Source organism: Pseudopodoces humilis, chromosome 8 (genome assembly GCF_049639895.1).
Source record: "Pseudopodoces humilis isolate 2021_Gansu_Grassland_sample_001 chromosome 8, ASM4963989v1, whole genome shotgun sequence".
In the NCBI taxonomy this organism is placed as follows: Eukaryota; Metazoa; Chordata; class Aves; order Passeriformes; family Paridae; genus Pseudopodoces; species Pseudopodoces humilis.
Window position 1 is genome coordinate 23,150,686 of NC_142207.1, and position 15,923 is coordinate 23,166,608.

The following is a 15,923-nucleotide window of genomic DNA, read 5'->3' on the forward strand; positions in this document are numbered from 1 at the left end:
TGTGCCCCTACAGAAGCAGCTTTCTTGAAACTGCTTTCTAAAAAGGTCAGGCTTCAGGCAGCAGACATGGAAGGCAGAACAAGTGCTGACCTTCTACTGGTCTAAAAAAGGTTTTGGTCCAACACAAAAAAAGAGTAAGCTCACAGTGCTCTCTACAGACTTATGCACTAATTCTGTACCTATGCACGCATACATTCAGTGGGACTCTGGTCACAAACTTTTTCAAGATACTTTTGTGGTTGCTGCTTTGCATTCCTATGAGTACTTGCTAGAATAATTCATAAAGACCTTCTGCAATAAAAATTGGATTATCCTTGTCCTTTTTTAGATTAATGAAAGACAAACATTGAGAAGGAATTGAGAACCTAGACCAAGAAGCTTAAAGTAAGCAAATGCTCTGTCCTCCGTTAGGCTGGCACAAAGCAGTCTTAGATGGCAACTCAGCTACCTGTCAGAAAGACAGTCTTGGCCCATATAAAGATTAAAACCTACATACAAAGACCTATATTTAGGATTAGATTCTTCTAACAAAAAACAAGGAAAAACTCCAATGAAATCAGAGCAATACACTGCAAATTTATTCTGCTGTAACCAACCGTCATTTAATCCTGTACTGATCTGATCTGGCAAGCAAATTTCATTCACAGTTTAATTAAAAAAAAAAAAAAAGTCTTGTTCTCATGCATGAGGCCAGAATTGGGAATATAGATTTAAGGCTATCTGGAATATTTTCCATATACTTTCTCAATGTCTATCAATAGTCTGTTTAATTTTTGTCTTAAGATACTATTCACACTTCCTATCTATATTTTTTGAAAACTAATATGCAAGTTAGCTAAATAATCTACGGATCCTATCAAGAATAATCTGAGCTCTTTAATTGTAAGCCTCCCTGACTCTCTTGACTTGATAGGTTGCCTAGACCTACAAATTTATATGGCACTGCACAAAGAGACAAAAAAGCTCCAATCTCTGGTGCCAAAAGTAGAAGAAGCCCTGCCTTGTCCACACTCCCTTGTTCTTCTCCCATGCCCAAAACTGCTGTTTTATCTTCTTTCCACTACCACTAGTAGACCCTTTTTGTGACCTGATTAAAGTCACAAACACAACACAAGTCTAGTAATTTCTTTATTTATTTTGCTATATTAACAAATCCCTGGCTGTCATTGCTGTGAACCAGCTCACAAACCCGAGTGTTTATAATACCTCAGTAACTTAACCTGTGACTATTTCCTCAGTACTGCACTGCTAACACAGTAACTTGTAGCACTGCTCCTTGAAAAGTCATGGTATAAGGTCCTACAGCATTTCCAAAACTGTCCTGCAAGGTCAGAGATTTCAAGAACAAAAAGGCAGAGGTGCTACCAGAATACACTACATCCTGACATGCCAATCGCACCTCCCACCAAACCTACAGGAAGATCACATGGGCATCAATGAGTGCCCTAACGCACATGTGCTCTTTGAAACAGCCCAGGACCCAGGGAAGAGGGATTCTCCTTCGCCCAGTTTTAAATCTGGCCACTTTCTGTAACAAAAATGAAACTTCCCTACACGTTTCCAGACATCTGTAAAATCTGGACTTGGACAGGCATTTCTAATACACTTCCTTAGAACCACACCTACCATTCCCACGTTATCATGGGGGCAAAGGAGAGAACCAGGAGACTCACCAGGAGATACCACCCCATGGAGAGCGCAATAAGAATTCGAGGCGCAGAACCGGCGTCACCTCCGAAGAAGCCATGGAAGGAGCACAAGGCAGCCGTGCACGGACTGCCCCAGCCAGGTAGGAGCGAGCAGCCCGCCGTTCTCCCTGCCAGCACCGGCATCCCGACGGCGCGGCTCCGGCACGGCCCGGGCTGCAGCGCCATCGCGTGGGAGCCCAGCATCCCGGCCCCGCTCCGCGCATCGCCCCCCGTGCCCAGCGCCCCAGCCATTAATTAACTCATGGCTGGCTGCCAGCACGGGGGCAGCGAGCCCGCTTTAATTAGCGCTTGCCCAAGCTCGTACGGTCCGCTGGCCAGCGGTGGCGGCCCCTGTGAGCAGCGGTGTTCAGCGGGCCCGGGTGGATCTCAGGCACCCAGAGCAGCAGGGATTTGCTCCGTGCTGCTGCAAGCTCCAGCAAGGCCCTCTCACTGAAAAGCTTTAACCAAGCTCCCTCCAAAACGTATCTTCCCCAAGGCTGCAGGAAACCACCCTTTCTTTTCCTCTTTCTTCATAGGAAATATATGAAATCATTTCCACCTTGAGGTGCGAAGGCAAACACACACTTTCTGACTTTCCTGAGAGTTCATTTATGTCCTGACAGCAGCCTGTCCCTGCGTCCTGTTTGCCTGGCACAAGGGCACAGGGATGGCCCGGGGAGTGGCAGCACTGAAACCGCAGCCTGAGACACGGTGGGCATGGCTGGGAATAAACAAGCATTAACTTAAGCAATAGTGAAGGCTCTAACATCGTGTGCAACGTATTTTCCAAGTCGAATACCCTTTTTTTCCCCAGTTTTCAACACTGATGTAGAGAAAAGGAGGAGTTCGATGAGTGGATCAAATCACCAAAGTCACTTAATATAACCCATTAATTTCTTGATTGTGGCAATATAATGAAAAGCAGCTCTTAACTCTTTATTTTATATTAAATCTTACTTTCTAGGAAGTAATTTAAATTGCAGGTAGAGGTACAATAGCAAAAGAGTTTGTATATATCAATAACTGGTGAGGTAAGATAAACCAGAAATAGAATAAATTTTCTAAAAAAATATGTTGCTAATTATATTTTAAATCCTATGGCAATTGCACCTTTACTCTAAATACAAAGAAGTAACTTTAAACTCATCTCTAAAATTATATATTTGAAGTCTAAATATAAAAGTCCTTCATCTATACAATTAAAGGTATTCTTGCCAGGACCTGGAATCCCAGGTATCAAATCTTAATAAACACTTCAACAGTCTGACAAACATTACCAGCAAGTTAAGAGCAACAAATTGAACTTATAGTTGTAAAACATAGTGGAAGTCAAAAATTAAAAGGACATTTTTCTAACAACTGAAGGCCACCTGTCACAGAGAGGACTGCAAAACAGAATGAATATGAAAATATATCTCATGTCCATTTATAAGTCCACCAAGTGTCAGGGAGAACTGGAGTCAGTGATCCATCAATTCTGTCACACAGAATCAAGACAGTTCTGGCAGATCTCTAATCCTGGTTTCTGAAGTGTCAAGGAAAATTTACCATCATGTATATTTTACAGTCACCTCATTTTCCAGTGGGAATATTATTGATTTCACATTTATCTTTTGAACACAAAAGAGGACAACTCCAGCCTGACACTGGCAAGAACTTTTGCAGGAAGTTTCCTGAGGTGTGTTGAACTTTCCTCTAGGTGCTTTATTAGAAGGGTGCAGATATAACAGTGGAGTGTGAGAGGGGCTATTTGCTTCCTTTGCATGTGGAATAAAGTCTATTCAGTGGTGAGGTGAGATTAATATAATTGCTCTCTTACCATCTGCACAATTAATTCTGTTTATAATGTTAGCTGAATAAATGGGAAAGGAAGACTTCCATTAAAAGAGGTAATAACACTCCAGAGGACGTGGATTAAAACTGAGCGTGGATAATGTCAGTTTATAAGAAAATTAATTTCTAGTTATTTTTGGAAAACTTTCTTTGAGAACTACATCTCAGTAAATCTTGTTCTGCCACTGTTTGGTTCTTAAACAGTATATTAAATTGTTTATGTAATCACAGTAATAATAAATTGTCTATTGTAAGGCATTTCTTTCTTTTAAATGCTATAAATACAATATCCTTCAGCTATGAAAAAAGAATGCTTATTTCAACATGCACTTGATAGACCAGCATAACTAACACACAGCTAGGACGTAGTCTAGTATAGTGATTGGTGAACAAAGTACAAAGAAACATGAATTTTAACTCCCAAGCTATGCAGTAACCCCAAAGCATGTGCTCCAGCAAACATATTCTGAGCATCAGAGCATTCTTTGAGTAATGGTGCCAGAGCATCAGCTGTGATCCCCAGGAATAACAGCAAAGGCATCAGATGAAGGGGTTCAGATAACAAAAAGCAGCAAAAATAGAAAATGGTTTTTTATGTTTGCATTGTAGATCCATCCAGACACAGAGGAATCTTAAATCATGTCTCACAGATACTCTATTTTAAGAACGCACACAATTAAGTAATCTAGGTGTTCAATATTCAATTGAAATTTAATCTTTTGAATCACAGGCCTCACACAAGTGATACCCTCACACTACTTAATCCGAATCAAACAGAACAGTACCACAGACTTCAAAACAAGTAAAATTCAGTTAACAAGAAAAAACAAATCGGCAAAAAGAAAAAGCTAAACCCGTCAATGAAGTTGGACTGTTTCTATACAAAACAAAAGAAACCAAAGCCAGTGTCTTAATGTAGCAAATGAAAACAAATGTTACAATTAAGAAAACTTCTTGTGTGAAGATCCAAGATCTGTTAGATTTTTCTCAAGTAGCTATGAACTAAGTCTAACACTGAAATAAAAAAAGAAACACGCCCCCCCAAGAAAAACAGAAAAGGATATTATGCTTTGTATCTTTATATTATGCATGCTAAATGCATTTTGCCCAAGCTTTCTAGACTTTTGCCTATTAAGTAAAAAGTCTTATTTTGAAATACTTTTTACTTAGAGGTCTCTTCCAACCTAAACTGATTCTATGAATGAGAGTAATTAAAACCCAGAGGGCTGAAAGCAGAAAGAATGAAAGAACCAGGGCTGTAAATTCCAGCTCTCCTCCATCATTCCACTACTAGATTTCATTTAAAGGTTTCTCCTGTACATGTAAGCATCCCTCCAGAACTTTCTTTTGGGAACAAAAGCAGATGACAAAATGCCTAAGTATTTGGATCCACAAGAGTTGCTTTTAAATAGACCATATCTCAAGGTCCAACACATAATGGAATATTGTCTGGAACAGGTGGATACTGCCTCAATACCACTTGGCTTCACAGGAAAATAAATGCACCAGTAATTCTGAATATGGCAAAATATTATTAGCTACTAGTATTATTCTATATTAAGTTTAATGGTTATATTGGGTGGAGAAGGTACAGCTTAAAAGCTTATTCAGAATTCTTGACCAAAATCCAACATCTCAAACTAATTATGTACCTGTGCTTGTACTTGCAAACAAAGTGCCAGGAGCTGTATTTGTAGGGAGTTTTCCATTATTTAGCTGCTTCACTCTTTTTAAGTGAGATTTCCCATTGTAGTGAACTTGAGCTTGGGCTGCAGAGTTCAGCTGTATATTGCACACCTCACAGAAGGAAAACAGTATCTTCTTTTTTTCTTTGCTTAATTGATAATCCTGCCGTTCATTCCTCAGTCCTTTTTCTTCAAAGACCCGTAGAACAGCTGGTTGATTCATAATCCCATCTTCAATGATGTGGTCAGGACTTAATGGACGCTTCATACCTACAAAGAAAAGGAAGAGAGACAAAATTGTTACTAGATAGCAATGAATCCTTCCTATTAAAACTGTGTTTTGTTTTTTAAAATGCCATGATGGATGACCCAGCAACCAGTTCTAACAAATAAGGTTCCAAACTGTAGAGGCATTCCTTAATACAGAAATAAATGCATTTGTAAGACACCACAGAGCTCAGAAATAATAAGTTGGCAATATATCAGAGTCTGTGCACAGCAACTTGCAACAACTCATTATTTTGTTCTGCAAGCTCTCTATTTTAAAGCAGATTTATTATTGCATCTGTAGCAGAGGTTAAGATTGTTTTCAAATACATTTCCTCTGCCTTACTAAACACTGGCTCCAGAGCTTTTTACTTTCCAATGACCACAGCAGTGCCCACTGCTTCCAGTTCAACAAAAAGGATGCCAACAAGAAATGTTATGGAAACACTGACAGCAGACAGTTCAAATAAGAAAAGAAAGACAGCATACTGTTCAAATGAGACTAATGAAGCCTTTCCACTTTTACATACATCCAAATCTTCAGCTTCATATAAAGACTGTATGTTATCTATATTAGTCCATCATTACCTTCACAACTCAAACCACAGTACAGACAAAAGTCAGCTAGACATTAGTCTTACACAAACTACACAAAATCATGGCAAATGACAGTCCCTGAACAGCAAGCCTGAAATATTAACTTGCCCTAGAGAATAAAAACCTCTTCATCAAGCTGCACAAAGAACAGTTTTATATATATATAGGGGTAAAGTCTGTATTTCATTTAAGGTATGCTGCTAAACCAGCAGAGAAGAAATGAGGAGGGGGGTCTAGGGTAACTCAGATAGAAAATAACTCTGTTTTCTTAGCTACACAACTTGATGTTTATTCTTTTTCTCCACCACCCAAATATTGTAGATGGTCAAAGGCTGACTCAGAGAGCTGTGCACAAAAGTAGTTCTTTCCTAGCTAGAGTGCACCTACGTTCAGGTTTCAAAAGCAAAAGACTTCAAACACAAAGTACCTTTTCCAGCCTGGGAACCAGAGCAGCACAAAACTTCATGTACACATGTACACATACCAGTCTGTTAGGCAGAAGCACTGAGAGACAAAAACTTTGAAACCAAAAGTAGCAGCAATCCTCCCGAGAAGAGTGCAGCATTCACAAGTAACACCAGAGTACCCCTCTCATAATCCAGTTAAGTTTATTAAAAAGAGAAAGTCTGTTCTCTTCTCTGGCAGAGAGGTGTACACAGAAAAAGCTTCAGAAATAGTAATTTATATGGTAGGATAGAGTATTTCATCCCATTCCTAACTCTAACCCATGCTTAACATTTTAGGATTTGTACAGATTCCTTCTCAGGTTCAATTCACTGATCAAGTGTATCAAGTAAATAGACTTTGTCTTTTTTTTCTTATAGGTGACAGTTCTGTCATCAAACAATATTAACAGTACATTAGGGTATAAGTCACAAAATAAAAATAATTATTAAAAACAATTGTAGCATACAGGTACCTAATTAATTTAAAAACAAAATACTGGTGATCCTGAAAACCTAGGCTAGAGACTGTCACACTAAATCATTTAAGTGTAAGTATCATATTTCAAGGCCAGCAACCAAGATCCTCGGCTCAGCTAAGATAACATTTTCATCTGAAAATTTAATTTGCTTAGGGCTTCAGTGTTTGTTATTTTTCAATGTATTTTAATAAATAACCTTCCCTATCCCCTTTGTTTTCTGTAATTTTTTATTTCAACATCACTCTTGTAGCTTTTGTTCTCTGAAGTAGAAGGTTCTGAAACAAAAATTCTTTTACAAGTTGTACATACAAATCATTATAGAATAATAAATCATGTTACAGTTTAAAAATCCTGGCCTGTCAGAAATCTCATATATTTGGTTTCAGTCAGAAAATAATCCAATATATAATTCAGCAATTATTTCCATCACCTGTAAGATATTAATGGAGCTCAGTTGGTTTGTTGCTCCTCTGAAGGAGGAACAGGAAGCTGTGTGGACCAGAAGGGGGACTGATGGAGCTGCCTGTAAGAGCACCAATGCCTTCCCAAGGAGGGTTATTTTGGAAAGCACCAGGCTGGTACTGCATTAGCACATCAGCACTGCAGCAAAACAAATACTTTTGGTGAAGTCTGAGACTGCTCAATTATGGGCCAAAGCAGGGTACATGGGGAAAATCAGAACATTTTCCTCAAAAACACAATCCTGAGATCCCCAAAAGTGTTTATAAATATGGATGCACCCAGAAAGAACAATTGAGAGCAGCAAGGAGTCACACCCTGCGCCTGCACCCTTAGGCATCCTAGCTGCCAGTCTAGGAAGAAAATTAACCTTCAAATAAAAAATAAATCACTGCCAAGGTACACTTTTACCGAAAAAAAAAAAAGAACTAAAAATTCAGTTCTCCTACAAAGTTGCATACACAGGACAAATGGGTCCTTGAAACAATCTCTTGCTACTAATTTAAGAGTTAAAAAACCCACGCTGAAATTTTAAAACAACCTTTGTTGCCTTAAGCTCTGTGTCTAAATTAAAAGGCGGCCTGATTATAAGCAGTAATGACCTCCCAACAACTGATGGGAGCAGCAGATCCAAACCACTTCTGAGAAAATGCCTACGTTGAGCATAGGAGAGCTTGCAGTAGCATACTCTGCCCTGTCCAGCCCTGGAGAGAACCTGTACATGCAGCCAGAGACAGGACCATGCCAAGCCTCAGAAGTCTGCTTGTTCCTTACAGAAATCCCAGCCCTCATCCTCCTGGGATTTGGAGATCTGAACATTTGGTAAAGCAAATCACTTCACTTGTGTTTGAAAAGCTTAGTTTAGTCTTTTCTAGAGTTTTTAAAATGAAAATGTCAATGGCAAACATGCACTGAGATTTTAAAGTATGGCTATTTTTCACACAGTGATGCAGATTTTACCGTAAATGAGCATATCTTGTGGCGTATGGATTTGCTTAAAAACTAAAAAGGTTTTTACATCCAAGAAAAGTTTCCACTGTTTTCAAGATTTCATCTCCTTCCTTTCTTCTTTAAAGTTCAGGTTGGTAAAACACACCTTTGAGATGTCCTGGTTCTAGAACATACAGCACAAGTACAATTCTGCATTGAGTCAGTGTTAAGAATATCACCATGAATGAGTTTTATCTTGTACAAGCTAAACCTTCTTTAGAAGGCTATCTGAATGCTTTAAACTTTTATGAAAGAAACATGTACAAACGCATTAAATTGTAACAGAAAAAAAAAAAACCAAACCTCCAAACCAACTGCTTTCTTCTTATTCTCTAAACTTTGTAGTCACCCAAATTTATGCAAGCACACATCTGTCAAGTGTCTTTTTCTTTCAAAAAGAGCTTATTCCTGCAGATAGATTGTGAAAAGTTCTGGGTGGCACTTGTTCTCACCCACCAGGAGTCAGATATGAAACAGGGCCATTTCATTCCCTCAGGTTTACACATAGCTCAATAACATTATCATGTAACAGAAGCAGCTACTTGAGACTACAGTCAGTGAACTGAGAATAAAGAGAAGTTATATAATCATTATATTCTGTGAAACCAAAAAATAATTTAGACTAATTATTATAGGTAGGATTGTGAAGTATTCAGAAGTTGGTTTAAGAGTAAGAACAAGAATATAAGTTCATTAAAAGGCAGGAAGCTTGGGAATTATCATATGGAAAAAATACATTCGATCAATCCTGCAAGCTCCCAGTTCTGTATAACCTTACATACAGTGTAAGCCAAGTCTTAGCAACAGCTGATACATAACAATATCCATAAATTAAGATAATATATACAGAAAGGACATGATTCTGTGAATCACACTGTACATACACAATGCAAAGGTTGTTGCTGTATTTATCCAGCGAGGATTAGACTCAATTAAAAATTGAAAGGTGAGAATGGGAAAACAAGAAAAACAAAGCAGGAAACACAGAAGAGCATCCATATTTCCAGCTGAAATGATCCAGAAAAATGTTAAGTCTGTAAATGGATTGTATGCCCCATCACTCTTTCTCTTGCAAAAACAAGTTCTGAATCAAACTAGATATACTCATTTTTATTCTGATCAAAATCATAAGAAGAAGCAATGTGAAGTATAAGACCTTTTCAGGTATTTAACATAAACTGCTACCAGGGTTGTCCCTCCGTCACATTTCCTCCCCAGTACACAGAACTGATCTATCAGAATAGATTCTGCAAACAATACTGGAGCAAGAATAAGTTAGTGATTTATGACACCACATTAAAATTCTGAAGTGTCATGAGATACCCTGTTAGGATTTCTGAAAACACATCTTCTCAGTCTCTTGCAGCTGGCAAAGAAATCTAAGCGTGGATATCCTTTGTACTTGAAGCTCAAGGCAATTAGCCTTTCAATTTGGCTGGCTAATTTACTTTTAAACAGAGTTGTGCTTTCAGAGGAGCTACAAAGAAGTATTATATATAGTACAGTGCTGTAGGTGAGAATGTGCAAATCTTTACTCAAAGGAAATAAGCTTTGGTTATCCTAATGAATTAGTGATGGTTACATGATGCATTCTTTTCCTGAGTGCTGGTCTAAACTTTTGCAATGCCCATTCCTAATTAGTTCATACTTCAAAGAACTACTGTGCTGGAAATGTAATTAGACTGCCTTTCCTCTGTGGATCTGTGCCAGGTATGCAAAAAAGAATACGTACTTTAACAACTTACAAATGGCAAAGAGAATTTTCTCCTTTAGCCTTTGGAAATAATCAAATGAGTTGCGGAAGACACAGGAAAAAATACCAAAATTAGCTGGCTTTCTATGTTGTTACATTTCCAAAAAGGTTAATTCAGACAGCTGAGGGAAGGGGACCAGAGAGAGACCCAGGACCTAGCCTTCTGTTGTAGTCCTCTGAAGCATCTCCAATGGAGAAAAACTATCTCTGCAATTAACTAGTCAAGTCTGCATGCATGCCTTAAGAGCTGGGGTCTCATACTGAGCAACTATAATTCTCTACTTCTTCATCTCCGCCATAAATCATTTACACACTGCTCCCAAAAGAAAAAAACTCCAATCCCAAAAAATACACAAACCGACTTTGAATGCCTCCAGAGCATTATTTAAAAGAAATTCACTAGAGCTGTTTTTTTACAAGTCTTATGACCTTTCTTGAATTTTTAGAGAGTATTTCCCAAACACAGATAAACTATCAAGAGGCATATGGTTTGCACCATCTGGGCAACAAGTTCTTTTGGGATACTGTGGTGAACAGCATATGCATAGTGCCTTGTGCTCAGTATCCTACAGAGTTAAAAAAAGCACTAGAGACTATTTTGAAGCCAACCTTGAAAAAACCCCCATATGTTTAAGGGACCTGTTTTGTTTCAGAAGATGTGTTCCTCTTTCTTTCAGTACAAACCCAAACAGAGAACTGCCATGTTTAATCTTCATCTTGTTCTGAAATTCCTCAAGGAGGCATCATATTCTGCAAGATCTCCGCCTGTCAAACTATTTATTACCCATCCATCCGTATCTGATCAACTCTTGGTTATGTCTTTCATCTCTGCTTCCAAAATACATGGAATGTTTTATTCAAAGTTACAGTAAAAATTGTATGGTTCAGAAAAGTAAAGTGATTTTTAATTTCTTAAGACATATAAAGAGTAATAAATTAGTCACAGTACACAGAGCAAACTGGGCTAAGTAATTTTTTCGCTTTAATTTTGATGCTAGTTTATCAATACAAAGAAATAGAAACTCAGCTTGCTTTCACTGCACATGAAAAGTTTTGAATGGTGTAGTATGACAAATGGTTGACAGCCTCTTCACTGACATATTTTAGAGCATTTAACATTTGAAGGAGAGTCTCTTTAAACTAAAAAAAACAGATGGTTGTTTCACAACACAAACATTGCTCAGCAAAAGGTAATTCAGAAAACTGGAAACATTCAAGTAGCTAGTATTTTTGCTTTGCTTTACTAGCCTTGAAATTTTCCATGTTAAGGAAACCTAAAATTAGACTTACTGCACTAGACTGTGAGCTCAGCTAAACTGGAGTAAATAAAATGACTTTTAACTTAGGTTATCCCTGACTGCTGTTGCATGTGCCAATATCTGTAGTTAGCTCTAATTATAAGGTTGATCCTTTCCTCTATAGCACCCATACTTATAGATTTCTGGCAGTCTCAGCATTAACAAGAATACAAGAATCTATTTACATTTCCATTTATTTGCCAAAGAGATATATCCTCACCTGACATATCAGACTGCTGCCAAGCAGGCTAACCAAGTTTGGAGTCCAGACAGCTACCCTGGTTTATGCTTCAAGACGAACAGAGAGTTTTACAGAATTATCATAATACGATTTTGCTTGATGAACCATTTGACAAGTTGGTGCCTTCTACTCAGCAGTCTGTCATTAAGCCACTGCTTACCTTCAGCTAACTTGCACTCTAAGCAATCTCAGCTAGTTACAGAAGAATATTTAGATGCCCAAAGTGTCCAACACATGGTTTAGATGTCATTTTAGACATTTGCCCTCCCTTACAACATGCAGAAACCTATCAGAGAAATTAGACCTTCCAGGAAAAATGCTCCACAGCTCCCTTAGCTTTCTTTATAACAAGTTTTTTGAATAAATCCATATAACAATCCCAATATCCACAGTTCTATCCCTGGTATGACATCTGCAACAAATTCAATCAGGTATGACACACACAGAAAAAAAAGTCCATATCAGCCATCACTGATTTTCTGTATCTGATCCTATTTACATTCTATTTCATCCAGGAACACTAGTTTCCTGTTACAGACCTAATACCCTATTTGTAAAGCAACACCCAGGAAGAAGAAAAAAACAAAACCACAAAAATAGAGAGACTTACATTAGTTCTTTCTTGGACATGGACGGGATTAAAACACCAAACATGCCCAAATACCTAACAGACAGGAGAAAAAAAAAATTGGATACTTTAATAGGTTGAACATGAAAATTACAAGTTATTTTAACAGCAAATCCTCAGTTTTAAAAGGCTAAATTTTTCTCCTCTCCTCTAGAAATTAGCAAAGTGAGTTTTCTTGCGTATATCAATTTTGCCCATTTTAATAATCTGCTTTCTTGAGACCAGGGAACTGTCTTATCAATTACAAATCTAATAAATAAATTGAATGATATTGCCTATAACTTCCTACCAAGTTGGTAGGTTAGGATTTTTACTTGCAACTTTGAAAGTATTGGATCCAAGTACTATTTAAATCAAAGGACTCCTTGTATTTCTCCCTAGAAAAACATTGAGTAACACAACATTAATTAAATATATCTCCATCAGATTTTACAACCTGGAAGAGCTGAAGACAAACCTACAAAGTGAAAATCCTGTAGAGGACACAGTTTGAACCTGCATTCAACAATAAAAAGACCACAGAAAATAGGGTTTTTTAAAGAACAAATTATTTTTATACATTTAAGAAGCTTAGGGTAACTTAAATCCAGCTGAAAAACAAATGGGCTTTAACTAATTGGACAGCTGATTTAAGATGTAAGGTACTTCTAGTGAAATATCTATTTTATTTATTAAAAAAAGTTGTTCATTGCAGGAACTTGTGCAAAGATCAAAACCTGCTGACATAATCTGAGGTTCCTATAGGGTATTTGTACCTGGCTGTTGCTTGAGCATAATCACATTGGAAGAGTAAGTTTTTGATCTCAGGAAATAAAAATAATTTCTTACCTTCTTAAAAATATCAAGAGTTCACCTCAGCATAAAAGGAAGCCACAACAAAAATTCAGGCCTAGTAGATGGATATCTTGTTCTTAAGTCTGACAATGCTGGGAGCTGAATGTAAGTTGTACTGGATATCATTAGTTCAGGATAAAGCCTGGTAGTACTGTGAAAGCACTCTTGGACATAAAAACTTTGATTGTGTGAAAATAATAGCTGGACATGAACAAAGAACATGCTACATTCAGAAAAAAAATGTGAGATTCAGATCTATCAGTTTGATTTGAAGCACTAAGAATACAAGGAAGAGAAAACTGCAAGCGTGATCATTGGCAGTGAATGTCAATCCTAAAGTGCTCCTAAAAAGATGGTCCCAGATTAGTCATCATTCATAAGATACTGTCATTGTCTATGTAAACAACTGAATCTCTTTTGAAACTGAAAAAATATTGAAACCAATGTTGCCTTATAGTATAAAGGGACATCACACCTGCTTTGTCTTATTAATTACTTAAGTTTTATGATCAGGTTAGAAGAATATTATCAAACCGATAGTGCAGACCATAAGAATTGTGGATCACTTACTTTGAAGCCACCTGCAGGCAGGCCAGGTAAAAGTTAGCACTGACCTGAACCTAACCCTTCGCTTGCCCTTTTCCCCATTCAAAGGAACCACAACTAAGCATATTTTGTGCTGAGACTGAACTTGGAGAGATGTCTGGCAAAGCTGAAAATACAGCCACTCCCTCATTCCTCCTTGTCATGCCCAGACCTCTCCTAAACTCTGAGCTGCCAGTCACCTCAAGCTTTAAGTGACTGTCACGTGCAAAATCCTTTCTTTCTTTCTGTCTCATACCTGTCTTATTCCACATTAAAAAACATCAATTCATTCAAAGATGTTTGTACTTGATACAACTCAGAGTTTCCTACAAGGCCAGCTTTACTGTCTAAAATATTCTACATAAGGAACCTGTCACATGAATAACAAAAAAACCAGATGTAAATAACATTTCTCAAAGCACTTCTGTTCAGGAGAGAGGCTTAGTGCATACAGCCAGGAACAGAGAAGATGATAGAAGTGGCCTGTGGTTCAGATTTCTCTCTGAAATCTGCATCTTGCCCAGGGGACGAGAGAAAATGGGAGAAGAGGATGGCTAGAAAATGTGTATTTCCATCCCTGCATCTGGAACAAAACTATGGGGTGTTTTTTTCCAAGCAGTTTAACACTTTTTTCTCCAAACTGTCCTCTCCATTTCCTCATCAATTCAAAGTACACTGTCAAAACAAGGGCACATTTCACACCATGCATTCGTGCTCATCAGCATCAGTTATGATGCAGTATGAGGCATCTAAATATTACTGCTGACACAGTACCTAAGAGAATAAAATTTTTAGCACAAAAGCAGTGGCAAAGACTAAAGGTTTGTCAAGATAAGAGCCATTCAAGTTTGCCATCAAAATGAACAAATTATGAAAGATTTAACTTGCACCCACACATATTCCAGAGATGAACCCAAGGTACACAATTCATCTTTTGCTGATTACTGCATAAATTGTGCTTCTCGTGGTGGTGACTGCATACCAACTGCCACGTTAACAAGCAGTGTCTTCCTTCAGACATTTACAAACATCAGAATGCTTATTCATGACAGTCCCACATATCATCTGCCATCCCAGATGGTGACTGGTGGGATGCTGATTTTGTCCTAAGGCAGTTACCACCCACCAAGATAGTATATGCAGGGCTAAATAAAAAGCATGTGCCATCTGCTGTCAAGTTTAGAATATTTGTTAAGACCTACTAGATTAGTTTAAGTTTATTTTAGATCAGACAAATCAGGAGGTTATAGCTCTCTAACTGCCCAATAAGAGTAAGCTGCACTGTAGAAGACACTTACAGTAAATTAAGAACAAGTTATAATGTTCTGCTGGTTCCACCTACTGACCTGGGAGCAGCTAAGGATTCTCACTGTGATCAGTAGCAAAAGGCACATATGGCCCACAAGTTCAGAGGGAACCTGAGACCAAGAAGCAATTCTGTAGAACTTAGGGTTTTCCTTGGCCCGAAAAAAAATTTTAGAGATTTTCTTTCTTGACAGTAGGATGTTTTTTCTGCCTCCTTCTCTGGTGATCGATCTACTATTATCATTTTGATTGCTGGTCCTCCATCAATTCTTGCCCAGTTCCAGTTTTCTTCCTACCCTCTCTATAGAGTCTTCTTATCCTCCTGCTCATGCACTAACATATTACATATATACAGAAGAAAGAAAAGACAATTAAAAAGCAGAACTAGTATAATACCTTCTGCCTGTTTTACAACCAGCATAAACTTACTTCATCTGTCACATCCATTTATAGATGGTTAACAGAAAATACAGCCACTTCCCCAATACCAACCATTAGGAACTCAAAATAGATACAATAAATCTATGCATTTTTTTTAAATTATCTAATTAAATTTGTTTTTGTACATTGATAAATATCTAAAGCAAGCAGAGAAAATAGAAAAAATACATCCACAGAAGCATTTTTCCAATTTTTTTAAATCACCAGGTACAGGAAAACCTTCCACAGACAGAGAATTAACCCTTGCACAAAGTATAAAGGTTACATCACTGTCTGCTTGGATGAAAAGAAGCATTGCTTAAGCTGAACCATTAATAAGTAAAACTTCAAGATATGGACAAATTGCCTTTAAATCATTAACATCAGAAGAACAGGACATAAAGGAGAGAGATCA

General features: G+C 37.7%; 1 protein-coding gene across 4 annotated transcripts in view; it reads right to left on the bottom strand.

The window, feature by feature from the left end:
• Positions 1 to 15,923, bottom strand: part of ZNF385B (zinc finger protein 385B) — a 152,670-nt gene that overhangs the window by 118,185 nt on the left and 18,562 nt on the right. For 2 of the 4 annotated variants that reach the window (XM_014249206.2, XM_088059138.1), the window contains exons 2-3: positions 12,347 to 12,400; positions 5,174 to 5,476 (exon numbers count right to left, since the gene is read on the bottom strand). In XM_014249206.2, the coding sequence (XP_014104681.1) occupies positions 5,174 to 5,474 (301 nt within the window). In that variant the 5' untranslated portion in view covers positions 5,475 to 5,476; positions 12,347 to 12,400. Of the gene's footprint in view, positions 1 to 5,173; positions 5,477 to 12,346; positions 12,401 to 15,923 lie in introns of those variants that run through there. The other 2 variants (XM_014249208.2, XM_088059141.1) reach the window with 2 other exon arrangements.